Source organism: Mastacembelus armatus, chromosome 19 (assembly GCF_900324485.2).
Source record: "Mastacembelus armatus chromosome 19, fMasArm1.2, whole genome shotgun sequence".
Classification (NCBI taxonomy): domain Eukaryota; kingdom Metazoa; phylum Chordata; class Actinopteri; order Synbranchiformes; family Mastacembelidae; genus Mastacembelus; species Mastacembelus armatus.
The window spans coordinates 14,824,726-14,851,511 of NC_046651.1; the positions used below are offsets into that span (position 1 = coordinate 14,824,726).

General features: G+C 41.3%; 2 protein-coding genes across 3 annotated transcripts; one reads left to right on the forward strand and one right to left on the reverse strand.

The window, feature by feature from the left end:
• Nucleotides 1-607: 607 nt before the first annotated feature.
• Nucleotides 608-4,792, reverse strand: kcng3 (potassium voltage-gated channel, subfamily G, member 3). The gene is made up of 2 exons (XM_026314751.2): nt 3,976-4,792; nt 608-2,660 (listed from the first exon to the last, which is right to left on the reverse strand). The coding sequence occupies exons 1-2, from the start codon at nt 4,599-4,601 to the stop codon at nt 2,015-2,017; spliced, it is 1,272 nt and encodes a 423-aa protein (XP_026170536.1). The 5' UTR covers nt 4,602-4,792; the 3' UTR covers nt 608-2,014.
• A 433-nt stretch (nt 4,793-5,225) lies between these two features.
• On the forward strand, nt 5,226-25,197 carry mta3 (metastasis associated 1 family, member 3). 2 transcript variants are annotated; one of them, XM_026315895.2, is made up of 19 exons: nt 5,446-5,508; nt 7,289-7,356; nt 8,830-8,923; nt 11,421-11,547; nt 11,704-11,767; nt 12,422-12,539; nt 13,140-13,242; nt 14,476-14,575; nt 14,671-14,859; nt 15,905-15,979; nt 16,445-16,503; nt 16,674-16,792; nt 17,568-17,725; nt 18,120-18,342; nt 20,068-20,160; nt 20,306-20,467; nt 21,085-21,116; nt 21,199-21,317; nt 24,792-25,197. In XM_026315895.2, exons 1-19 carry the CDS (start codon nt 5,481-5,483, stop codon nt 24,958-24,960), a joined length of 2,100 nt encoding a protein of 699 aa, XP_026171680.1. In that variant the 5' UTR covers nt 5,446-5,480; the 3' UTR covers nt 24,961-25,197. The 2 variants fall into 2 exon arrangements, with proteins under 2 accessions (XP_026171679.1, XP_026171680.1); XM_026315894.2 differs by lacking the exons at nt 20,068-20,160; nt 20,306-20,467; nt 21,085-21,116; nt 21,199-21,317; nt 24,792-25,197 and adding an exon at nt 5,226-5,346 and having other exon boundaries at nt 18,120-18,368.
• Nucleotides 25,198-26,786: the final 1,589 nt, after the last annotated feature.

The window sequence follows — 26,786 nt, forward strand, 5'->3', positions numbered from 1 at the left end:
ACATTAATCAAATTACTGAGAATTCTTGGTTATTATTAGAAAGACATTTTTAAAAGTGGCCAAAATATGTGTAAACCAAAAAAGAACACAATTTTTAAAGTTAATTTACCCATACAACAGTGCTGAAGAACATGTGTATCTGATGAGTGCACTGAATATCCTTGCCAAAGGGCTCAGGTGCTTCTCATATTGGATTTTATCTTCCACAGGAGGTCTAGAGGTGTAAATATGTAAACGATCCAGCCCCAACTGACAAAAAGACCTTATCCAATTATCACATCTTAAGGTCAAAGTATGGGGTTTAATTAGTTTAGTTAATAAAGAAGGTTATTTTAGGTGAGGAATATGATTAATATTCCAACACTGATAATGGAGTCTGGTAATACTTAAGTTTCATAGTTCTAATGGTACAGTTAGATTTGTAGTAAGTGACTATGCAGACGCAGACTTTTTTGAGTAATTTTATTACAAAATCTCATACAGTACATTGATCACATTAATTGCAAGTCTACTGATGAAGAAGTTGTGATTGATGGTTTCAATCAGGCCTGGCCAAAATTCACTAGGCTATAAGATATGCCACATGAATTAAATATTATGTGTGGTAAGCTAGGTACTAAAATATTATTTTTCTTTTTTGTGACTATTACTACTTGAAAAAACACATTAAGAAGAAAATGACAAGGATATTGACATCCACAATACGATCTACACTCCAACAAGGCTTCAAAATTTATGAGGAAAATGTAACCTAGAAATTTAAGGACAGACCTTTAATTAAGAGATTTGATTGTTTAATTTCATTTGCAACAAAAGAGTAGGAGCTTGATGTGTGTGCATGCATGTGTGTGTAAATCAAGGATGGTTGATTGCAACTGGAGGAAAGGGAGAAGAGATGCAGAGAAAGACTGTTGTGTGGGAGAGGTGTTGACTTGTTTGTTTGGATCATGTGTCTCTTCAACAAATCATATCATCTTGGCAAGCTACGGACAGTGCAAACATGCCTCAATGAGGAATGTCAGAACCACCATTAGTGACAGCTTCTACTCTTAATTTTTTTGCAAATTTGAAATGTGATATTCCTAGTAATCTCTGGGGGGAAAAAATGCAGCATGCCAGCCAGGATATGTGCGTGGATCTGGCCTGTTTGTGTGCACACCAATCAACCACTGTTATGATTGACATGTTGGAGGATGAGGTTGCCTTGGAGACACAAAAATACAAAATGCCTTACATTCACTACAAATGGAGAAGCAAATCGCACTCCAGCTATCCATTCTTTGTGCTTTGACTTGCTGCACATTCTGTCATATCTGTCATTTTTATCCCATTGTCTTTTATCCTCCATTTCACACTCCATCTGCCCTGTCATATATGCCACCCCATTATTTGTCTGGCACACTGTACTCTTTGCTGACCTGTCTCTTTTATTTCATTATCACTGGCTTAAGACACTCATTGTCACATCGCTTCCTGTGTACCCATTCTCTTTCCCTATAGAGTCACTTGTTCACTTCTCCTTATATTTCACAGGTTTAAAACAGAATGCATCTAGGTCACACATCATTCTTGTGTAACTTGTACCATCTGGGTGCAAGGCTTAGACAAAGTGAAAGGCTGATAACCAGACAAACACACACACACACAGCATTTGCTGCAGTATACAAAAAGCATCTCTGCCAATGTTGTAGCCATGGGAATACAGTGTAAACAGCAGCCACTGTCAAAATTGGATTGCCTGTGCCTGGGTGTTTTAATAAATAAATAATTTTATGTATTTCTTTTTTGTATTCAAATGGTGTTGTTAAGGAGATAGGCTCAGAGCATGCTGGTTGAGGACAGTGATTGCAGATCATCGATACAACGGTCAGGAACTAGACAGGCCTGCAGCTCAGGCAGGACAAAGGGCTGGGCACACAGTAGATCATTATTTCACAATGTGATCAGCAGCTCTGCTGGTTTGTTGAGTTTCCGATGTGGGTAGGGCTGTAGCTGTTTTGGTATAAATGCATGTTCATTGAAGGATCTCCTCTGAAAGGCTGCGTGCATATCTGGCAGAGCGGAGTTTAAGTTCATGGTAGCACTGTACAAAACTATGGTAGATGAATGTAATGGGTAGTGCCAGGAGAACAATGCCACTCACTACACACATTCCCCCAAGCACCCGTCCTCCAATTGTCACAGGGTATACATCCCCGTACCCCACCGTTGTCATGGAGATGATGACCCACCAGGCGGCAGCTGGGATGCTGGCATAATCTTGGTTCTGTGTGCCCAAGTCCAAGCCATGCTCCAGCAACTGGGCAAGAGCGCTGTAGATTGCCATGGCGACGCAGACAAACACCATCAGCATGACCATCTCCCGGTAGCAGCGCCTGAGCGTCAGCCCCAGTGTCTGCAGACCCAGGAAGTGTCTGGCTAACTTCATGAGCCAGAACACACGCATCATCCTCAGCACCCTCAGTATCACCCCAGCGACCCCGAGCCCAGCACCTGGCATCCCTGCCCCAGCCATCGCCATGGTGACGTAGTAGGGGGTGATGGCAATCACGTCGATGATGTTCAGTGGCCGACGGAGGAAATCCCACTTGTCTCTGGCCACCAGAAAGCGCACTATGCACTCTGCTGTAAACCAACCAATACACACTGCCTCCACTATCCTACAGAGAAAAGAGGAGGGGGAGAGGGGAGAAAAATGATTGGAACAGACTGTAAACAGGAAATAGCAGAAGAGCTACAGAGAGATATGGGTAATATCCGATGCTGTCAATGAGTATATGAGGAAGAAGGAAGCAAAGCAGGGATACGTTAAATGATGGAAAACAGGGATGTGACGCAAGTGGACAGATACACAGTAAGAATGGAAAACTGCACAGAGGGAAGATTAAAAACCTTTAAAGAGAGTGTGACACTCGCAAGCACATGATTACCCCATTGATTAGCATAGCAGAGGCGATCAGACTTAATTAGAGTGAGGCAGTGCTTCTATTTGACATAGAAGCAGTCAGGCCAAACAAATATCACAGAGCCCAAAGATAACTACATCAGTGCAATTAGACCAAACCAAATTATAGAGCACCAGAGTGAACTGCATCATCTACTGGCATTAAACTAAATTGGAATCCTTTCGACCCAGTACAAACTACATTATTAGTTGATTACCTAATCACTGTAACCAATCCAAAACTCAAAACTGTGTGCCTGAGTGAACATAGTCTATCCTTATATAGAGACAGGCTGCCTCAGGCTTCACAGAGAGAACAGGCTGTGGCCAAAATCATTTGGAAACAGAGGTGCACTTTTCACCCTATGGCCACAAACTGAAGCCAGCATGACTGCCTAAGTGCTGACTTAATTAACAGGTGATCCCTGTAAATGGCCTGATTCCTTTTTGTTTGCTTACCCTAATATATAATCAGTTCTACTTTCAACTCGTTGCCAACGAGAATATTATGAATCTAATATGTTTGTCCTTCTTGTGTATTGTACAGTGTAAACCTACCGAGCCAATAAAGATATTCAAATTAACCGTAGAGAGGAGGGGAGAGACTTGTTGGAGATAATACAGACTGGTTATTGATTGGCTTCTTTGGGAACATGTCTGTACAGAGCCTAACCCAACCTCCTAATTAAGGTGGTAAGGTTAAAGGACAAATTCCCTTCCTTAAATCTGTTTAATTGTGTTTTATATCAATCAATATAATTATTGCTTCAAAATAACTGTTTTGGGATATGAAAAATGGCTTTAAAGAGTTTGACCGCTGCCTTAATGTATGCAGGTGTGGTTGTCAGTGGGTTTATTTATTTATCATGACAAAAAGGTATTCCTGACTAATTTATTGAGGTCACTTTTACGCACGAGCCTTTAGAGTATAGTGTCACAGGATGTCCGCACACATCACGCCTAAACATTTATCAGCATCCTCGTGGCCATTCTTTGCGTCTAAACTTAACTGATCTTTGAATTTCGCCTACCTGTGCTCCTCCACAGTATTTCTCTTGGCTGTATCCCAGTCCGGCAAAGTGCTGGCACACAACATTATCATAGAAACAATCACAAAGATAACGGACACTGAAGCCAAAAGCTGCGCCGCCAGAGACGAGTTGGGCTCCTCGAATGCCTTGCGCATTTTCTCAAGCCATCTAGCTCGACCAGTGAGGACAGTCCGTTGCACCGACTCGTCCGGGCTCTGGGACTCATCGGTCGACACTCTGATGTCCCCCTCCGACAGACTGTCCAGTCCGATCTCGGACATCCGGTCATCCAGGCGTTTCTGGCAGCAGGAGTCCAAGTGCGCGCTCTCCAGCCCCCAGTAGAGCATCTCTGAGTAGAAGGACAGCTCACACACTCCGGGGACAAAGCGGAGTTTACCGGAGCGCACGTACAACATGATGAACACAAAAGCCTGTGCGTGGCGGTCGAAGAAAAACTCATTCCGGTCCCGGTCGTAGTCGTCGCACAGTTCAAGGACCTCTTTCTCGGTTGCGCATGCATGCAAGCGACTGACGCGCCGGAGAGGGAAATCCCTTATCACCTCACGGCTGAAGGCATAGCGGGTCCCCCCTACATTGAGTACGCAGATGCTCTTCCCAAACTTCATCTTGTCAGTCTCTCACCTAACTAAAAAACTCGTCGCAGTCCATTCCTCATTCCATAACAGGACTTTGGGCACTTGGGGAACAGGGGCAGGGGAGAGGGGCACTGTCTCCCCTGTCCCCCGGGGCGTGGTTCGCTTTAAGTGGAGGTGGCCCCGTCCAGAGAGTGTTAGAAACTACTCCCTCTGTCCCTCACTCTTCTCTTCTTCTCTGTAGCTTGTAGACGCAACTCTCCACCCCAGTCAGGGCGAGCCAATCCCACCACTGATGTCACATGCGCGCGCACGGACGCAAAAACTTGCAGGGACGGACGGTCAGAGCGCAGTTTTTTACGCACCAAGTGGAGAGTGCTTGAATAAATGTTAAACAGAAGATTAATGAATTTTTTTTTATTATATTCTAATTAAAATGATTTGTGGACGTTCGCTGACTTGGCTGAATTTGATCTAAAACTTTAAGTGATCTTTGGATGGTCACCTGCAAAATATACTATTACAATAATGGCGGTATTTGGCTGAAATGACGCACACACAGAGTTAATATTGGTTATAAAAGGTAAAGGTGTGCATGTGCGTGTGTATGAGTGTGCGTGCCTGTGTTTGGGCGTGCGCGCCCCCTCCCAACGTCAGCAGTCGCTGGTTTTTCGGGTTGATCCGACTTCTTTTGGCTGCTGTGACTTCAGTGTATTGTTAAGGGTACTGTGAATCGCAGGAGGAGGGGGGGTTGAATTGTCAAAATCCTCCCGATAGGGTACACATCTGGAGCCTCGACGATCATAACTTATCGCACCTTTTACCTTTTAAGAAATAGACTTTTATTGTTTTTATTAATTTATTCTATTTCTCTTAGTTTATGGTTTACGTTTACACTCCGGGAGGGCAGAAATGGCGGCCAACATGTACCGGGTCGGAGGTATGTATGTCAATGTGGATCTTTTTATCAAAGTGAAACCCTTCCAGTTTGGCCTCCCATGCGTTTCGTCTGGTGTTATTTCGGTTCGTTTGCATGTACCGCTGAGATACGGGTGTGCTGCACCAACACAGAAGCGTTAAGTCGGAGCAGGAAGGTGAGAGTTTCTAAATATTTGGGATCCAAAATGGGCCAGGCCTCGCGTCTGTCGTGGCCACAGCAGCTAGCCAGCAGCTTGCTAAATGGCTAGCTTTCAATGTAAACATTTTGCAGTTGTGTGCACCTTCGCTTGTTTGTTTCTTTTGGCTAATTGAACAGAACACACGGAGGATCTGATGTGCTGCGGGACGTCTTGACGTGTGTTTAACATGTTAAATCGTTACCACGGGCAGTCTGAGGCTTCCTTTGTATTTGCCTCCTCTGGCATGCAGCCATTAGTACGAGCTTATTTAGCTAACGTTAGCACCAGCTCTGGCTTCGCTGATTAACATTATTGCAGCTCGGGCGTCGTTTTACACCATTTCAGCAACGCAGCCATGAAGCTCGGTGACATTAGACGCCGGGTCCGGCTGCACTGTTCACCTGGATTCACCGCGGGGCCGCGTAATTAGCAAATTGGCTTCACTAGCTCGTTAGCTTGTTAGCAGTCTACAGGAATTCAACATCAAATTATTGTGTCGCTTCATGGCGTCGCTGCGTTGGCTCGGATTAAACCATACACCCTCTATTCATACACAGCCGAGCTGCACATCTATACCGAGGCCGGGAAGTAGCTTAAAGAGCGCAAAGGGTTGAGATGGCACATGAACATGACATTATTGGCAGTACTTGAATAAATATTTCTATATATTGTGCGTACGGTCACCTTTGCTGCTTTCAAGTACTCTTTGTAAAAATCCAACTCCTCAAACGTGTTGGTTCATTGAGGATGTTTTAAATATCTGAAATGATAATAAATCTTTTCTGAAACCTGTCTTTTTTCGTGTTGCCTCTTAATATTTTTTTTTGTAAATTTTATTGTTTCACTTTCTATAAAACATCAGAGCTGTAATTCATCACTTTACAGGACTACAACTATAGGGAGGATTTGGATGATTTATTTGGACCGACTGACAACTCTGACATAGTTATCTCCTGACTGCGTTGTTTATGTGTCTGGAACCTAGTGTTTCTAATATTTCAGAGAGCACCAGAAGGCAACATTGGCCATGGGCTCCATATTTTTTAAGGTTAATGTATGTCCTGTCCAGGCCGAGTTAAATCAGGCTGGATTTCTGTCTCCTCAGGCTCCTCATGTTTTTTGGAGCAGTGGAAAAACATGAGTTTGCTGTAACCTTATTGTTTTATTTGCTATACAAAAAGCATAACAGCATGGTAACTATCTCACAGGCGGTGAAAACTTTACAGGACAGATTACCTTTGCCTTGACCTGTTTAACTTTGCAGATGCTTATAAACCTCTTTTTTCTAATATTTTACAATTTATGATGATTTCTCATGTTTTGCTCCATGTTTACTCATACATATTAGGTGTCACTGTTGTTGAAATGTCATTAGTAGCATAACAATATGCTTCATAAAATGAAATAACACAGCACTGTAGGTTACTCAACTAATTCACAGAAGGCTGGGATTGGGATAGTGGTTAGTCTACAGTATTACTACAGTAATATTTAGATTTTTTATTTTTTTTTCACTTGGTCACAAACTCTTCAAGCATAACAGTGATATACAATGTCATCCGGTTTTACAGCAGCCTGATCAGTGTGCATTTTCTGTTGCAGATTATGTTTTCTTTGAGAACTCCTCCAGTAACCCTTACCTGATCCGCCGGATAGAAGAACTCAACAAGGTACTGCAGAATTTGTCATTTTTGTCTGTTTTCCCCCCTTTTTATGCCTGAGGGTGAATAGCAAGGATTCTTCTGTTTCTGTCCCCACCCCTCTGTTTGCAATGATCTGTGGGCATTTTATGACTAAAAGTGTTTAAAAGCAGCAGCTGGCCTACGTTTTCTGTCATTGATATTGCAGGGTGTGTGTGTGTGTGTGTAAGCACGAGAAATTCCTGTAATGAATGTTTCACAGACTCGGATAGCTTTGAAATAACAATGCAAGACGTTTAACTATCAGCTGATGCTAGCTTTGAAAAGCAGTGTTGTCTGATATATTGTATGCCAATATTTGATCACTGTTGGACTTGCTTGCTTAAACTTATTTCATAGGTGTGTCACTTCAAGACAGTTAAGAACAGACTAAAATGTACATGGTCTTTTGTTTAAATACTACTGAAGCATGTTTAATTGGCACGCCTGAAAAGCCTCTCCTGTGTATTTGCGCTAAGCTGCGCAAATGAATGCTTGTCATTATTGGGTGGTGTGGGTGTGGAAATGTCAGATCGGTTTAGTATCATCTGTGTCAGCCTGAAGAAACATACTGAGGCTCAACATTATAATGTCAATATAATGGGGCAGTCGTGGCCTAATGGATAGGGAGTCGGAATTGTAACCCGAAAGTTGTGGGCTCAAGTTTCAGGACCGGCAGGAATTGTCGGTGCCAGCTGCTGCCTTGCCAGCACTCTCTCCACCTTCAATACCACAACTGAGGTGAGACCCTTGAGCAAGGCACTGAATCCCCCCAACTACTCCCCGATTGGCTGTGTGTTCACTTCGGGTGGGTTAAATGCAGAGCACAGTTTCGAGTATGGGTCACTTTCACTTTTTTTCCATTTTGAAAGACGAGTGATAAATGTGGTAGACAAAATGAAAGGAACTCCATTCACTATGATGCAATGTAACCCAATATCCTAGAAACAAACCCTGCCTGTATGAAGTTATAATGGTCATTTTTTATTTAGGCCCAAAGAGAAGGGTTGTTAGGATCTGAGACATTTTTGTGGGTGTAGCTTGTAGTGGTGTTGCCTTGACTTGTCTTTGAATTGTTCTTACTATGTTTTGTTCACAATCTTCAGGTAAATATGCATAAAATAAAACTGATTTCCTTTTACTGTACTTGCAACCCTCGCTGGAAAAACAGCAGCAGTTGAAAGCAGTTTTCTCAAACCTCATACCCCCACATCCATTTACTCTGTCAGTCGTGGCTTTTAATACTGGCTAAGTCTCTAAGCCTGTCGGCCTAATTATACAGCAAGACAATCAATCAATCATCTAATCAAAAGGGCCGTTACTCCCCTGGTCAGCCTGTCATAGCAGCATAGCTTGACGAGCGCACAAAAGACCCAGGTCTCTTGGGAAATTATAAGTTTGTGCAGGGCTGTTTTGTAACCACTTTCAGTCAACCTCCATTTCTCTCCTCTTTCTCTGATGCAGACGGCCAGTGGGAATGTGGAGGCCAAGGTGGTTTGTTTCTATAGAAGGAGAGACATCTCCCACAGCCTCATCCAGCTCGCAGACAAACATGCAAGTGAGTAGTAACCACTGTCACACATTAAGACTTTTTGTTTATGGGTCACATGTCAGTGAATGTTGAAGTCCCCATCAGGCAAGTCCAAAAGTGCAGCTGGAATCTGTATATTAACATTCATTAAACTCAAATTTAAAACTCAGATAATATGTGGATTAATTGCTTCGCCAGTTCAGAGAAATTTAATTGACCTTTAAGTCATTGTTCAGAAATGCCAGAGAAGTGAGAATTTGCTGCTTTGAACCAGTCATGTTTGGCTCCAGAAAATCAGGCTTTGTTTCTTTCCCCACAACTGACATTTCTTAGACTAAGCCATTCATTAATAAGAGAAAATGTAATAATAAGAAAATAAGAGACCGATTCATTGATACAAAAACCCAATAATTGTTACTTGCAGTCCTACAACATGAAGAAAAGCAGAAAATCCTCACATTTGAGAAATAGTTTTGTACATGATACATTTAGAATAGATTTGGTTATTACTGAAATTATTTAATTAATAGACATTTCATTCTGAAACAGAATTGTTCTCAGCTATGGTTATATTTTAGTCATAATGAGGGAACCTGTCAGTATACTCTTTCAGCTTCATATCAGTCAGACAGACAGCATTCTCACTGATGATGATATCAATATAACTTTTACTATGAGTAATATAAATTCTCAATTTTAGGTGTTTTGTTGCCTACATTCATACTCACATATTACATTCATTTCTCATTTGTTTTTTACTGAGAGGGAGAGAATTGGAGCGTGGGTATAACACTAAGGAAAGGATGAAAGGAGAGGAAGATGTTGCTATCACAACAACACCTGCTTTGTGTGGGAGGCCTTCTACTTATTTCCAGTGATGCTTCCTGTTGCCCTTTGGTCACAATAAAACAAAATATTACTTCTTTTCTTGAGGTAGAAAGCTACTTTCTCTCAGCTTTTCTTTGCAGGATGACTGAGATGAGGATCCAGTAGCAGAAAACCCAGTGGTTTATAAAGTTTTATACAGGAATGACACGAAATACAGGAATATTTTATGTGACTAAATAATGTGGTCATGCTGCTGTGTAAATCCCCTTTTACTGATTTGACCAGACTTTGTAAATGTAAAGCCACCTTAATCACAAAAATCCAACCCAGGCCAATATATAGGTACATATGCATTGATTGTAATGTAGTACCAATTCTAAACGCTATTTTGGAGTCTGCCGTCTACCAGCTGGTCAGCAAAAGAGACTGAAGTAACAATACAATTTAACAGTGCCTGCAACACTGTACAAAAGGAATTCACAGAATTTATTGCTCAGATTAGTTCAAGGGTAAAACCAAAAACAGCTAGTGAATGTGATTTACAGATATAGAAACCAGTGTGCAGAGATTGTAGGTGTCACAGGTGGAATGTGTGTGCAGGTTGAAATGGATGTTTATTTCTAAATAAAGATAAAAATTTCATAAGGCAGTACCAGTACTGTTATTGAAGTTAGTCTGGAGCTCTCTCTGCAAAAGATTCCATCTAGTGGATTGCCAGTGGAAAGGTTTTTATATGAAATGGCAACATCAAAAAGGGAAAAAACTCTGTTTGCATTAGCTCTGTCAGTAATTACTACTCTGATATATCAAAAGAGAGCAGACAAGAACACAAAACAGCAGTGCTGCTACCTGTGGGATAACAGGAAGTGGGACATTAGGTGCTTTCAGAACAGAAAAAAGGCTCTTAAAATCTGTAGTTCCTAGAACTGGTTCTCTAGAACTGTTTGGTCTAAAAATGCCTTTGTAGAGACTACATGAGACTAAAATCCAGACCTAGACAATTGAGTGCAGTGCAGAGAGAAAATAAGCATCATTGGACCACTTATTCACACATCTTTGAATGCTGGCCACGAGGGTTTACATCTGACAAAGATATTCCCTGATGCACTAGAAATTTATATGGTCACAGTCTGTCAGTTACAGTGGAAGTCGGACACAGTCCCCTCAGTTTTGAAGGGGAGTTTCCCAAGCTATTTGAGCATCCAGCAAACAGTTCTAAAGAAGCATGTCCGCAACTGAAAGTCTGAAATATAAGGAAAGTGGACATTTCTGTAAGATTTTCTAACAGTGAAGCTGTACTAGCGCCAGTACTAACCAGTGAAAACAACTGGTGTGGTAACAGATTATTGCCAATTGCAGATGGTCTTTATTTAAGTGCACTTTGTAACGGTTAATTTAAAACGATGTCTAGCATTATGTCCTGACTCAGCTAGTGCAAGCTAGCATAACCAGTATTTATAGGTGAGCACTGAGTTGTTAAAATTACGTTTTTATTAACAGTCTTCCGCACTATAACTTCAGCATCTTTAATGGATAACACCAGTATTTTGTGCCTGTAGTTTATGTGTCCTGAGTAAGCTGCAGTCATGTTGCTAGTGTCATTTTGCTTCATTGGGCCTCTGCTGCTTGGTCACCTTTTAATAATTTCAGTGATATGATGTGTGAAGCAATTTTCCTGTGTGTCTGCCTTTTGCAGAGGAGTTGGAAGAGGAGAAGGAGAACCCGACAGAGACAGAGCTAACAGAAAAACAGAAACACCAGCTTCGCCACAGAGAGCTCTTCCTCTCCCGGCAGTATGAGAGTCTGCCTGCGACACACATCAGGTACTCTACACACACTCAACTCTGGACCCTACAGCTCATCATCTCCAGGCACTGCCCATGGATAGCCACTCATCCAGCCGTGAACACACCATCAAGTACTGCTCACTTTCTGTCTCTGTGTTTTATCATTGTCCTTCCTTTGTCTTTCTCTCTTAGGGGGAAGTGCAGTGTCGCACTGTTGAATGAGACTGAAGCTGTTCTTTCATACCTTGACAAAGAGGTGAGGCAGTTACGTTGTTGCTTATGTTTACTGCATCATAGCAGGTCCAGTCGTGCTTTTTCTTGTTAGAGAAATGTTGCAAATTTCATTGTCAATTAGTCAGCCACTTATTTCCTTGATTTATTGTTTGGCACATAAAATGTTAGAAAACTGTGAAAAATGCTGATTGCAATTTTTTTATGCCCTGGATAAGATTGCTCATTTTTGTCCAGTCAGCACTTAAAAGGCAGAAACCATTGAGTTTGTCACATAAGACCAAGAAAGGAGCAAATCAGCACATTTAAGTTAAAACCAGAGGATATTAGGAATTTCTGCTGTCAGATTGATTAAGCGACTGTTCTTCTTGCCTATAAAAAAGTCATTCTGTTGCAGCAGTTATCTTCAGTTCCTGCAAAAACCTATAGTGTTTATTCTAGTACATTTCAGACTAGCAGATATTATTCTGTAATAAACTAGGGCTTACATGCTTTCAGGCAGATGTTTTCTAGGGAATATCACTGAGAATATTAGGGAAATTCCAAATACATTCAAGCTTCAGGTTCAAATGTAACGGTGAAGTTGTTGAGTTTGACATTAGAGGCGATGTGAGAAACGTGACTTAAAATGTGGAGGCTTATTTTTTGGTTTTGGTGATTGGTGTGTTGTTTTCTCCAGGATACCTTCTTCTACTCACTGGTGTATGACCCGACACAGAAGACCCTGCTGGCTGACAAAGGAGAGATCCGGGTGGGGCCACGCTTTCAGGCAGACGTACCTGAAATGCTGCAAGAGGGTCAGTCATCACTGCATATGAATGGATTGTTACCAATATCTCTATTATGTGTGTCTGTGTGTGATTAGTTTCGAAGGGTTACAACAGGGAAAGATGGTTGGTCTTGTAGACCATTCTTATACTATGCCATGAAAAGTGAATCACATTGTCCCATGACTTGATTTTAAGCCCTTTTTAAATATACACAGTTTTGTTAATTTTTCATAGTCCAGTTATCTGAATGAACAGATTTTCCTGCTTACTGTGAACAAAATGTCTACATCTATATCATACATGTTGACAAATGTTAAAGTCAAATGTTAAATGAGATTTTGGCAGTTTCCCCTTAATGGAGTACATATTTTAGTCTGTTTATTGGAAACATATTAAGAATCTGCATCAGCCACTTTTGAAAGCAAGAATAAAACAAAAGGTATTCAGATCGATACAGTGATGTAGTGTGTGATTTCTGTCATCAGTAATTGGACAATTTGTCAGCAGAATAATGGGGATTTTAATCATGACCTTGTAGCAAGTGAGTGAGGAGTAGAAATGGGTTCTTCACCTTCAACTTGTGATTAAACTCCCATGCTGTAAGCTGCTTGTTTGTGTGTCCTGCAGGAGAGGCAGATGACAGGGACCAGTCCAAGTTAGAAGAGAAACTGTGGGATCCAGAATGTCCACTCACCAACAAACAGATAGACCAATTCCTAGTGGTGGCACGGTAAGCCCTTTAAATATGACTGCAAAAGTTGTGAAAGAATTGTAGTTGTTGGTTTTGAGGGGTTGCACATATTGTAACTGTGGCTCATTGATTTCTCTTCTATGCCTCTAAGAATAGCTGAATTTATTTATTTTTTAGTTTATTTCATATATCAAACATTTGTGAAAAATGCATTAAAGTTAATACACAGATTTGTATTAAACAATGTTAACAGTATTTAACCTGTTTTTCATGTGATCTATGATCAGTTTGTTTGCATTTGTAATTAGATGTGATTTTAAATAAAAAAGGTTTTGTTTTGCCCATTGTTCTAAACTTCTACAACAAAGTAACACATGAATTGTCATGTTTTCAGACAGTTCTGCAAATGTATTAAAAGTAAAAAAAAAAAAAAAAAAAAATGTTTTGTTTGAAAAATATTCAGGCCGCTTATGTCTACACATTGTTGTCAGATACATGAGCCTGTGGCAAACTGAAATAGTAGGTATAAAACTTTTTTTTTTTTTTTTTTTTTTTTTTAAACCTTTGGTTAGCACAGTGGCCTCAACTGTGAAATGGAAGAACCAGGACTGAGTTTGCTGTCCTGACAAATTGAATTACTGGGCCATGGTCAGGAAGGTGAACAAGAAACCAGCAGTCACTCTAACCATTTCAAAAGTCCTCTGAGATGAGAGATCTTGCCCTAAGGACAGTCATCTCAGAAGTGCTCAGGACTTTTATTATGGTAGAGAGGTTGGACAGAAGCTACTTTGAACAAAAAGACCTATTACAGCCCACTTCGACCTGAGACTAGGGTGATATTTACCATGACAATGACCTAAAGCCTAGAGACAACCCTGATACATCTCAGTAGCTCAGCCAAAGCCCAAACCTATACTCAAAACAGTCCCTCTGGAGAGGCCTGAACATGACACTTAACAGCTACATCCCATCTAAGGCCATCTGAGCTTGAGAGGTTTTGCCAGCAAGAATGGGATAAACTGTCCAGCCTCATGTGTGCACAGATTGTTAAAACCTGCCTGGGAAAACTTGACATTCTAATTGTTGCAAAAGGGGCTTCTACAAATACTGAATGAAGGGTTTGAATCTTTTTATAGGATTTGCACTTAAAGAATGTGATTGTACCATTTTCCATTTGTAGTTAAATGTACCACATAGTGCAAAAGGTGAAGGTTTCAGAATAGTTTCTGCTGTGTATATCCTGTGTGGTGGTTCATGAGTGGATTTTTGCAGGGCGGTTGGGACCTTTGCTCGAGCATTGGATTGCAGCAGCTCAGTTAGACAGCCAAGCTTACACATGAGTGCAGCTGCAGCCTCACGAGATATCACACTGGTGAGTCAAAGGCACACGCACACATAAAAGCTCACTACCTGACTGTGACTGCAATGATAGATTGCAGTTTCATTTCTGTGCCCTTTTGGTTGCAGTTCCATGCAATGGACACGCTGCATCGCCATAATTACGACTTGTCCAGTGCGCTGAGTGTATTGGTCCCAGCTGGTGGCCCAGTGCTCTGCAGGGATGAGATGGAGGAGTGGAGCGCTTCAGAAGCTGCTATGTTTGAAGAGGCGCTAGAGAAATACGGAAAAGACTTCAACGACATCCGACAAGATTTTGTAAGTGGATATTTCTAGTTAATGTTTTATTTTGCGTCGTTGTCAGACGTGCCACTGCCTGCAAATGTAACAGCTAATTCACTTCAATGCATTTTATTTGGCTCGTTTTTATGAAAAGATGAGACGAGAACAGGAAAAACAAAATATATTTCTCAACATCTGACTTCAGCTTCTGCTGCTTGTTAAAGGTCTGTTGTTTATGCATTAAATATTCACCCTCTGTAGGCTTGAAAGATGGCTGGCAGAAATTAACCAAAATCATCGTGGACTCCAGATGGTCGGTTGGTCTCTTCATTCTTAATTGAGAACTGCAGCTGTGGTCAGCTTGAATTCACTTAAATTGTCCAGCTAAATCCACTTCACCACTGTCCATTTGTGTACTCATGTATCCCAGTTGAGGAGCAGTGTGCATTGTGGGCAGTTTATTATCCAATTGTAAGAGACCAAAGTGCCATGTAAGCTCTTAAGAGTAGCTGTGTGCTTGATGACCAAGAACTTTTGAAACCTATTTAGCAAACCTACTAAACTCAATTATGCTGGTGGAGTGATTTGAAAAGTGTGTGTGTGTGTTGACTTTTGATACTTCCTTCCTGCACATTGAAAATGTGGGAATCATTGTAATTGGCATGAGTTCAGTCTGACCACAGCCACGATCCTGTCTAGGATGAAATTACCAAATTTAACAGCCACCTTTCAAGTCTACAGGGAGTGACTGTTTGATTTTTATTGAACTTTTCTTCCCACCTGTACTGTACAATAACGGCTGGACACGGTGGCACCAGGTGCTCATGAATACTTATTAAATATATGAATCACTGTGTGTGTGTGTGCGCGCGTGTGCGTGTGTGTGTGTGTGTGTGTGTTTCATCTGGGGCTCAGAACCAAGCAAACTAGTACAGTAGCTTTCAGCCTTTCTGCACATGATGCTTTTCGCTCATGAATATACATGAAGGCTTTCGCACCCAGCTGACAGGAACATGAGATATTAATATCATTCATTTGCTCCCTGTCTACCCCCCTCCCTCCACACTTTTCGCCTATGAAGCTGCCATGGAAGTCTTTGACCAGTATCATAGAGTACTACTACATGTGGAAGACCACAGACAGATATGTGCAACAGGTGAGTCCAATTCAATAAAAACAATAAAGCAATTTCTTTTGTCATCCTCTAAACGAAAAACACACAAAATCCTCGATACTAGAGGGCAAAAAACGCTGCAGCGTACCTTAAGTTGCCTAAATAAATAAAAAGAAACATACACAATGGTATTACAATTCACTGTTTATAAAGTTCAGTTAGGATTTGTTTGCATTCATATATGTGACATTGTTCTATAGTTATCGTTTTAAAGGAGTTCTCAAAATTTCATATTGCTCTTTATGCGAATGGCCACACTCAAAGCAGCACAAACTAAAAAATTCTGAATGTTAAACTGAAGCTTTGTGGTCAGGTTGCAAAATGCATTAGACCTTCCTAGCCTGTTAAATGTCATAGTTTGGAGCTCGAGACATTTTCTCTGACAACCATTTGTTAGTGTTTGTTTATGAATCTAACCACCCACTGTGTTTTTGTTTTACCGAGCAGAAGAGACTGAAGGCAGCCGAGGCAGAGAGCAAACTGAAGCAGGTTTATATCCCCACATAGTAAGTCACTTCATGTTTCAGTGTTCAGTTATAGATGCTGGTGTCATTGCTGGTACCTATGGCTGCAAGATGAGATGCTTTTTATTAATAGTTAATGTGTTTTTGATTTATAGCACTGCATAATGTGGCTGCAGTCAGTCTGCTTCTTAAATCTTCTTCTCTCCTTACAGTAACAAACCCAATCCTAACCAGATCTCAACAACTAATGGCAAGATGGCGACAGTGAATGGAGTGGGCCCTGGGGCCTACCATGCAGTGGGCGGGGGCAGAGCCTGCGAGAGCTGCTACAGTGAGTTGAGTGTGTGTGTCTGTGTGTACACTGAACTAAATCACATGACTAAATAAGAAATGAAAATGAAAGGAATGCGGCTGACACTATAAGAAATGCTTTCCTTTGATTTTCATCTTAACTGCTTACCTGCTTTATCTTGACAGCTTTTAATAATCCAATTAGTTTAAATTCAATATCAAGAACCTGTTCTGGATTGAATCTGGTGTCAGAAGTGCAGTATGTAGTATGCTGTAAGAAATGTTTGTCTCCTAGTGAGCAGCTAGCAATTCTCTATTTAATAAATTGTCCCAATATAGTGAAATTGCCCATCACTTTCACATGGTGAGGTATATTCAAACTGCTTGCTTTGGAGCAGCAGGTAAAAATCCAGAGCTCTGCTAAATGCTGTTTTCTCAATAAAAGTGAAAATTAGTCGACTAGTTAATTTACTTGAAATTAAATGAACTAATTAAATAACTAACCCTTTCAAAGTCACAGCAAGAATTGTTTTTGTAATACAAGTTAAACTGCAGTCATTAACACTCTTACAATACCCATACTCTCGTTTTGTTCTGCCTAAATATTCTGTATATTCGTCTAGACTTTTTTTTCCAGACGGTAGGGTAGTAATCTAATCCCACAAAAAAATCCACTGCGACACTTCCTTGTCTACGGATATTGATAACTTCACTTAGTAACTAGAGACAGTGGAGATGGATGTGCTCAGTGTTGTGAAACCAGTTTTCTGTTGTGATACCTCTAACAAGCGTTAATGCGTTTTGTACTTTAACAGCCATGCAGTCAGCCCAGTGGTACTCATGGGGGCCTCCAAACATGCAGTGTCGCCTGTGTGTTTCCTGTTGGATGTACTGGAAGAAGTATGGTGGCCTGAAGATGCCAAGCAGAGCTGAGGGCCCAGAGGAGAGGACCTCTCCTACCCCGGCAAGCAATGTAATCTCAGTCAGAACACACAAACACATGGGCTGTAGTGGAGGCTGTTGTTTTCACATGCCAGTAGTCATGCACAATTTTTCCTGTCGTTTTAACTGGCATTAATAAGGTGACACAGCACAGGGCAGATACTCACCCAAAGGAGTATAAGCACATATTAGTAAAAGAAATGATACAATAATATTACATATGGAGCCCATCTGTAACAGTTTTACTATGTGGGTTATGGAATATGTACGCTCACATGCCAGTTGATATCATGTGGTTTATATAATGCAGCCAGATGCAGTATTACCATTATGCTAAAGTCTAGCTGTTCCATCTTTGAAAGTTGAAATCAGTTTTTAACTGTATTCAGGGGCCTTTTCTAAGTTTCTTCTTGCGCTCCTCCCAGGAGTCTCGCTCTCGAGGTCACGCTCCTCGCCAGTCCAACCACATGGTGCCGATGCGAAACAGCGGCAGCCCCAAGTCCTCCATGAAGACCAAGCAGGCTTTCCTGCTGCAGGCCACCCGCCTCACCAAGCTGGCCCGGCACATGTGCCGTGACGTCATCAGGCTGCGCCGCGCTGCGCGCCGTCCCTTTGTCCCCATTAACTGTGGGGCCATAAAGGCAGAGTGTAAGAGCTCTTTCAATTCCTCCTAACTCCTGCCACATGGACACACACCTGCAGACAAAAGGCAACATATGCAGACATACAGAAAGACAAACACACATTCACCACCCTTCCTCACCCTGACAGCCCCATCATCAACCCCCATCTTTGCCAATCCCCCTCCCCCCGTCTGTCTCTCTTTCTGTTTTTATTATTATTGTTATTATTATTATTTTGGTTTTTGTATTCTCCCACCCCCTGTTTCCAATAAAGACTGCCTGTCCTCATAACTGAGTTTTGATCATCTTTTCATTTGTGTTTTTATTTTCTTTTAAGTCTTCTGTTTGTTATGGTTCACTGAGCTGAAAACCATTACACAGAGTTTTATTATTTTTTTAGAGATGAATTAGTTGAACAGGGCAATTCTACACAAGAACACACTTAATACACATAACTGAATTTGCTCCTGTCATTAACTAGCAGACTGTTATGGAAACTAATACAAATCATTCTAGTCTGAGTCGTATATTTGCTGAAGTTAGGCTAGAGAAAATGTATTTTACTAAGAGAAGCTCTATTTTCCATGGTGCCCCCGGTAAAGGTGTGCCCACTCTGCTGTCATGTCTGAACAAGTTGTCTCAGCCATGAATGTTTGTTGCAAATATAGAACCTCAGCTTCAGTGTGTTTGCTGTCACGTTTTTTTATAACATCTTTCTTTTTGCGCACATTTTCCCTCATGCTGTTAATCATGTGTGTGTGTCCGTGTATTAGACAAAATGAATGGATTGAAAACGAGCTTTGGACTGATGAAACTTGAAAGACAGGAGGTTAAAGCTGAAGTAAACACTTGTTTCTATGATACAAAGAATAAGTAGCTGCTTTTTGCTGCTGTCTCCCACTTTAGAGCAGGTTCAGGCCGCAAGAAGTCATTTACAGACCCATGGTCTCACCATACCATTCACTCAGCTATTCTTCTGTGTTCAAATCATGCAATATTCATAGGAGTCCATCCTGTTGTCTTCTGTCTTGTAAATCCTGCGGTCAGGATTTGCCGTTCAGAGCCATTTCTCCGTCCACTTCCTCGTCAATCACTCTGACAGTTGCAATATCGTCATCTCCTACCTCTTTTTGCTCTTTCCTTTCATCATTGTGTGAATGTGAGAGTAGACCGCTAATAAAGTCACACCTGAAAGCATCTCTTCTGAGTCCTTGTGCTTCATGTGTCCGTGTTATCTGTTCATCAACTCCACTACACTCAGAGGAACCACAGTGGCACCCTTCCCTTCCCAGCATGGACTCCAACTTCAGTTCCTGCTCGCATAATGCATCATAATTTGGTGTATGTGTGGTTACATTTTGTTTGTTTGTGTATGCATGTAAGCATGTACTTACATCGCTGTATGTGCATGTGGGAGAGGTTACTTTTTAGTGGTCATCCCATCCCTCAAAATACATCACCACTTTAATAGCTCAGTGATTTATTTACTTACATTGAGTCCTGCGTCCTGTGTTGTTGCTGTAAACTCATTTAAAAACAAATTTTCATCTATGTAAGACATTCTTGTTCAAGCAGCTCATTTTTATGAAGACAGTGATCAATCTACTGTATTGGTTTTTAAAGTATTCCTTTTGGAATGTAGAACAACATTTTCTGTGTTGGTAAGAAGCAGATTAGGTTCATGCAGTCTGAGAAACACTGCACTGGTTTGTAAAATGTGTGTGTGTGTGTGTGTGTGTGTTTGGTTTAGACATGTTAAGGGTATCAGAAGGGCAGGGGACTCGCCTACCCAAAACCAGAGCCACCCAAAGGAGCACACTGACCACTGTTCTGCAGTTTCTAGGTAAACCAGCTCAGTGTTTAAGCAGCAACATTTGACTAATCAGGCACATTTTGCTCTGTTGTCAAATTAACTAAATATGAGTGGAAGATATTCCGCTGGTCCATAGGATCCAGTTGATGCAGCTCCAGTGTGGTGTCTCTTTCAGAGTCCCGTCCAGCCGCCCACACCCCGCGCTACCACCGCACCCCAGGCTTGCAGACGCCCCCTCCTCGACGCCTCCTCTCCTCTCTCCCACACGGCCCCCATGGCATGCTGGGAAAACGCAGCTACCATCATCACAGCAGGGCTGAGCCAGAAAGGCGTGCAGGTACACACACACAGTCACACATTTCTTTAAAAAACAAAAACAAAACAAAAAAACAAAAGCTTCACTAATTCCACAAAGGTAATTATGACTTGTTTACAATAAGACTCTTATTGCTTAATTTAATCCTGCCCTGAAGCAGAAAGTCATTACTTGTTGTGTTAACCCCAGGCCCCCTCAAAAATTGGAACTGCATCTCTTCTTGTTTTTAACTAAGTTGCTTCTGATGTGAATGACCCTTGGGGACCAAACAGTGTTGATATCCAATGTTCTTGTCATCATTTTGCTTTATAAAATCAAATAAGCAGAGGTACACCCAGAGTTGATAACCTTTTCTGCCATTTCTTATCTAAACTAGCCCGTTGGAGAGAATGACAACTAATTCTAATGAAAACGAATCAGCAGATGGGGGTCATTTGGATAATTTGGATGATTCAACTTCAGTCTGACACTTTGTTTTTTATTGGTAACTTCACTATTTTTACTGAAATTGAAACTCAGTCATTTCTTGCACCACTTGTAACTAGGAATAGTAAACTAATCAATACTATTCAGAACTGGTGGATGCCCTCATGCACACTTTGCATCTTTCTCTCATTGCTTTGGCTTTGTTTTTGCAGAGAATCCAGGTACAACAAGTGGACCCCTCCTGGTAGGTGTATACTCTTTTTTTCTTCTTTACAAATGAATCACTGCTTATTTCAGTTAAATGACATTTAATTTTATTTTTGCAGCACAACGGTCGCAACAGCAGCAGTGGAAACACTCGAGGTGGAGTGATGATCCGTAAGAGACGCCCCAACTGGATTGATGCCCCAGATGACAGCTTCTTCCTCGTCACCCGGGAGACCAGGTAAGCAAAGGTGACCCCTTTCTGACCTTTGATTGGCTGACTGTGTGTGAAGAGAAAGCAAATGATGCCGAGCTGAGCGACAGCAGATTAGATGAACTGAACTCTGACAGCAAAAGACAGTTATTTTTGTCCTGTGATGACTTCAAACAGCTGTGTCGTGCCCACACACACACAAACACATACAACACAATATGGGTCTAGTTCAATTGTAACGAGCCCATAGAGAGGCAGCTGGGTAGCCTGCAGAGTCGTGTTCTCATTATGGCCCATCTAACGGTGTTTTGAACATTTAAAATGAAATGTTTTTCAGTGTTTATTTTCATCAAATCACTATGTACCATCTGTTCATACTGATAAGAAAAACTATAAATGTCCTGATGTAGACAGGCTGAACTGAGACATTTCTGTGTTCTCTTAATTTTGCAGAACTAAATGGTTTAAAAAACCGTTGGAAAAAAATCTCAAATTCATGGCCCAGTTATCGTTAAAAACAGTCCACACACACTTTGTTGAAAACATGTTTGAAGACTTAGCTGACGTTTCTGTCAGCATGCTCACATAAAAGTCTGTTTTTTCACACAGACATAGACACACACCAGCATGCATGTAATGAGTCAAGGCTTGCATGTCTATTTGTGTGAGAGAAGGATGTTCTTCCATTAAGCCTGTGTCTAAATGAGCCATGGCACCCGGCCCTCACAGCCGCCCTCGGACCGTGGGGGCTAAAATTAGAGCAGCTAACTGGTGCAGATGGGCCAGCGAGGAGCCAGGCACCGCTGGATCCTGAGTGGAAATATTATTACCACATTAACCATGGCTGCACCCATATGGATCACTCACCATCAAGATCAACATGGCTGTGTGTTTGTGTGTTGGAGGGAGAATCATGATGAATACTATACCCTTTCTGTTATATTATACTGTCATTCACTCTAGTTGAGACAGTTAATGCCTTTCTAAGTAAAAGACATTAAATAGATCTGCTGTGAAAGGCTGCTGCTAATGACATATGATCGGAAGATTCATGTTCTCGCCTTTTCCCACCTCTTTATCTCTCTTTCTATCTCTCAGTGTGATGAAGAGCGCAGTGTGTCACAGAGCAGAAAGAAGGAGTGGGAGATCACTCCCACTTACTGAAGGAGACAAGTGAGACAAATAGAAACAGAGAGAGATGGGCGCTTTTGTTAGCATAAGTTACACACAATGCATGAAAACCACTGAAACTTCTAAATGGGACTAAAACAAGATAATAAAATCTTTAAAAATTAGGAATCTCAAATCTACCACGATCCCCTGGGAAACATAAATGTTTGTGCTAAAGTCTTTCATCTGCTGGGGATCATCTGTAGAAAATGTGATTGAAATTCATCTAAAAGTTGTTGAAATATTTCAGTCCAGACCAAAGTAGTTTAAGTACTACACTTATACTCTCTCCAGACCATGAGCTTTTGGTATTTTAAGTATATTTCATTGATAATACATCTGTACTTTTAGTTTGGTAGGATTTTGAATGCAGGACTTTCATTGACACTTTTGCTTAATTTAAATAGCCTAATAACAACTACAACTGTTTCCAAAAAAGGTTACACAGAAGTTGAATTTAGACAGTCTGAAAACAGGAAAAGTATCAGAAAAAGGGAAACAGAATGAGAGAAAGCAGAACAGAAATGTAAATGAGACAGCTTGATATATTTGAGGGTGGATTTACATGTTTGCTTTCCTCCTCCCAATGACCAGCTGTACAGCAGAGCTTTAGATAATGTGCCGACAGACCTGAATCTGTTCTCTTTTACTCCGGCTTATATTCTGCTCTAACTCTAAGTGACAGTACAGTCCATGTATTATACTGTTTAACAATCACTCTCTGAGTACATTGTGTACATGCATGACTTTTGCAAGCACTTTCAGGGACAGTTCGTACACATCGTCTTCATAGTGTTCTAGTGCTCATTTTATCAACAGCAGGGATCTGGTGTTTTTTCCTGTTCACAATACAAAAAAAATGTGGTTGATGCTGCTGAGAGAGTGGTGAAAGAGGACGAAAATGAGAACATGTAAAGAGGGCTTTGCTGTTCGTTACATCTGAAAGCGATTTTCTTCAGTACCTTAAGGGAGCCATGGATTACCACCTATACAGTGTGGTTATGTATCTTGCATTTGTGTCCAAATTAATTCCATTAGTGCCTTGAATACCGTGTATGAGTGCACCCCATGGTCTTGGCTTTAGTGCTGCTGGTTCCTGTGGGCTGCTAGAAGAGCCTTCATCCCGCTGCACAAAGCCCCACTGCAGTCTGGAAATCACTACTGTGCTTTTTTATAAGCCTGAAAATCCTGCAGAGATGTTCCTCTCTCTTGCCTCATAACAGATATGTATCAGTAATTCTATTTCTGATGCTTAATAAATGCTGAACTCTGCTTCAGTCAATCCTCCTGAAATGAGAAAAAGTGGTTGTTTCTAATTACTTTCTGAGCAGTTTGGAGCCTCAGTTTGGTGCCCTTAACTGGGACTTTTCTGCTTGCATTAAATCATTTGAACCAACATGGAGTTCAAAGTCTTCTCTCTTTATTAGTTTCATATCTTATGTTACATTTCAGTCATTGCTGTTGAGGCTTCCACATTATACCTTAGGACACATTGGTTAAAATGGAATTGAATGTTGAGTAATGACAACATTTTTGCAACCACACCATGAAATTAACCAAAGTCCAGTAGTATGCATCACTGTCAGACTGCTGATAAGCCACTAATATCTGTACATGACAAATAAGCAGTCACATAAAGCCCACAGCCAAGTCATCATTTTGTCATCATGTGTTGGCACCTTTTTTACTACAGGCCAGAATGTAGTGCAGCAAGTGAAGAGCCCTTATGCCACTACAGTAAAAAGAACTGTAAAAATATGAAGCTTGGCAGCTACCGATAAATAATATATTCAGACATACAATATCTGCAGGTTGAGCTGATGTAACCTGCTGAAACCTAAAGATGAAATTGTGACTTATTGGCTGCTTCTCAGTTTTGAGCTGTATTGTTTTAATATCAGCCACTTGAACGTCGTGTTCAAAATGTGTCTTATGGAGAACAAAACTAGGTTGACATCGAAATGTAAGAACTTATCACAAGTAATAGAATGCTGAACGCTCCATTTGAGAATAATAGATATTATATTATTAAATGATAATTAATGATGCATTAATATGTAGATTTTATTACTTTAGATATTGTTGGGTATATGTCCACTGGAGAGCAGTGAAGTCTTAACCTATAACAAAACATCTGTTGATTACATTTGTAATTCTAATCTAAACCTGAAATAATCCCATTCAGTGTGAAGTAATGTACTGTAAGTGTGTTGTGATGGAGTAGAAATGAAAAGTAGCAGGAATGAATCAGTGTTTCAGTAAACTTTTCCTGATATTAGCTTTGAATCAGTGTATCTTTGCACTGATGTCCTGTTGTGTCCACGCCTGCAGGAGGGCCAGGCGGCTGCTGTCCCGCTCCCAGCTGAGGCACGCCTGCCGGCAGCCCTGCGAGCAGATCTCCCTGCGTAGGGTCTCCCAGGGCCCACCTCAGGGCCTTGTCTTGGCCCCTCCACCTCACCCCAGCCTGAGGATGCGAGGCCCCATTGTTATCCACGACTAACTGAACACAGGCCCTCAGACCTCTGCACCCTACCTGCACTCACACTAATATCTTGTCACCCCTTCTTCTCGCATTATATCCTCAAACCCTCCTTTGCTTTTAGTCCTTAAAATACCCTTGACAACGCTTGGAAAACTGTCTACAGTAACTGTTTGGCCACAGAAGGATGTGATGAGCCTTGATGCAATAGAAACATACATGTAACCTGACTGCAAGTGCTGCCTATCTTTAAATCCCCTGGGAATGGGTTTGTATGTGTACATACTGTATTTGGGTGCTTGTGAGTGTGTGACACAGAGGCTGTGTGTGTGCGTGTGCGTGCGTGTGCGCGTGCGTGTGCGTGCGTGTGTGTGTCATGCCAACAACACAAAAGACAAGGGGATGTATGTTGTTCTTAGTTTTTATGGATGGACATAATGACAGAAATTAGTCTGACCTTTGTGTTGATGGTGAGTTGTTGTGATGTTTTATCAGTTTGTATAAAGTTATTTTGGGAGAGGGCTGGGGGTGGGAGTATGGGGGGGGGGGTTCAGTGGAAACGGATTTGAGGGGCCGGGTTTTCATTTGTCAGATCCAAATTTCTTTCATTAATGATTAATGGAAGCAAACGTCCAACACTGACATGAAAAAAGAAAATGCACTACACTGCAGCTTAACCAGCAGCCTTTTAAGAAAAGGCTGCTTTAAATTGTGTTTCCCCTGCAGTTTTTTTTTTTACACACGTCAAAGTCTAAATCAGTGCTGATGTTGTGGAACAATTACCTGGAGAAATTATTTAACATACCTTCTATAACTCTGCCTGAAGAGCTGAAAAGTTTGGAAATATAACAAGGCGAAGAAATAGTGCATAGAGCTAAGACTCCCTCATGAGCCAATCTGTAATATATTGTATATCTCATTACAGCACTGTAAATCTACTCATCCTATTTCTATGGCCGACTGTACCTACATAGCCCTAACTTGGGTAAAGCACTTCCTTTGCAGAAGAAATGGCATGAGTCTGTCATATTTTCCTCAAGGCAGAGATGTACCAGCAACTTTTTGAGGCAAAATCAGTGCAACTTTGCTGGCAGCTGTTTGCTTTTTGCTAAGAACATCTGTTTTCTTCATTAACGCTAACAGTCTGGTCTATCCTGTTTTCTGACCTCCTTTGCTCTTCCTGCGGCTGCAGGACAATATTGCCAGAGGGCCTCAAAAAGTTGCCAGTTAAGCCATCAGGCCTTCAGGTGTGTTTATTCTCAGTTTTGAAACTGGCAACGCCGCCGCATGTCTTTGAGGTGACCAGTGGGTCGCATGATTTCTTCTCTTTCATTCAGAATGTTTATGTTAGTGTTCCTGTATGTCATGTGTTGAATTATGAATATGCCGATAATAAAAAAAAACACACAATGCCAGATTATGGTTGTCCAGTCTCAGTGAGTCATTTCCTGGTGTTATATTCTGACAGCCTGCCCTGTCTCTCAGCCACCTACTCCATCTCAGTCTCTCTTTGTGTTGCACTTGAGGGGGAGTGTGATAGATGTGGCCTGATACACATTGTGCCCTGTGCAAGAATGTACCCTCCAAAAATATGGTAATTTGACAGTGATGAAGAATGAAGGGTGCTCTCATATAAATCATGTTCTTGGAATCTTACAGCCTGCCTCAGTGTACTTTATGTGTTGACACAGCCCCCGTTCAGAGATCAGAGAAGTTTTTCATTTGCTGCTTACTGTACCCTCTAGTTGCAGCACACAGCTTTAAAAATGTGGCCACAGTCAGCAGATGCAGCTGCTGGGTGTTTTTGTTTCCACCTTGTTTTCTATACAGCCTGTGATTTCCACTGA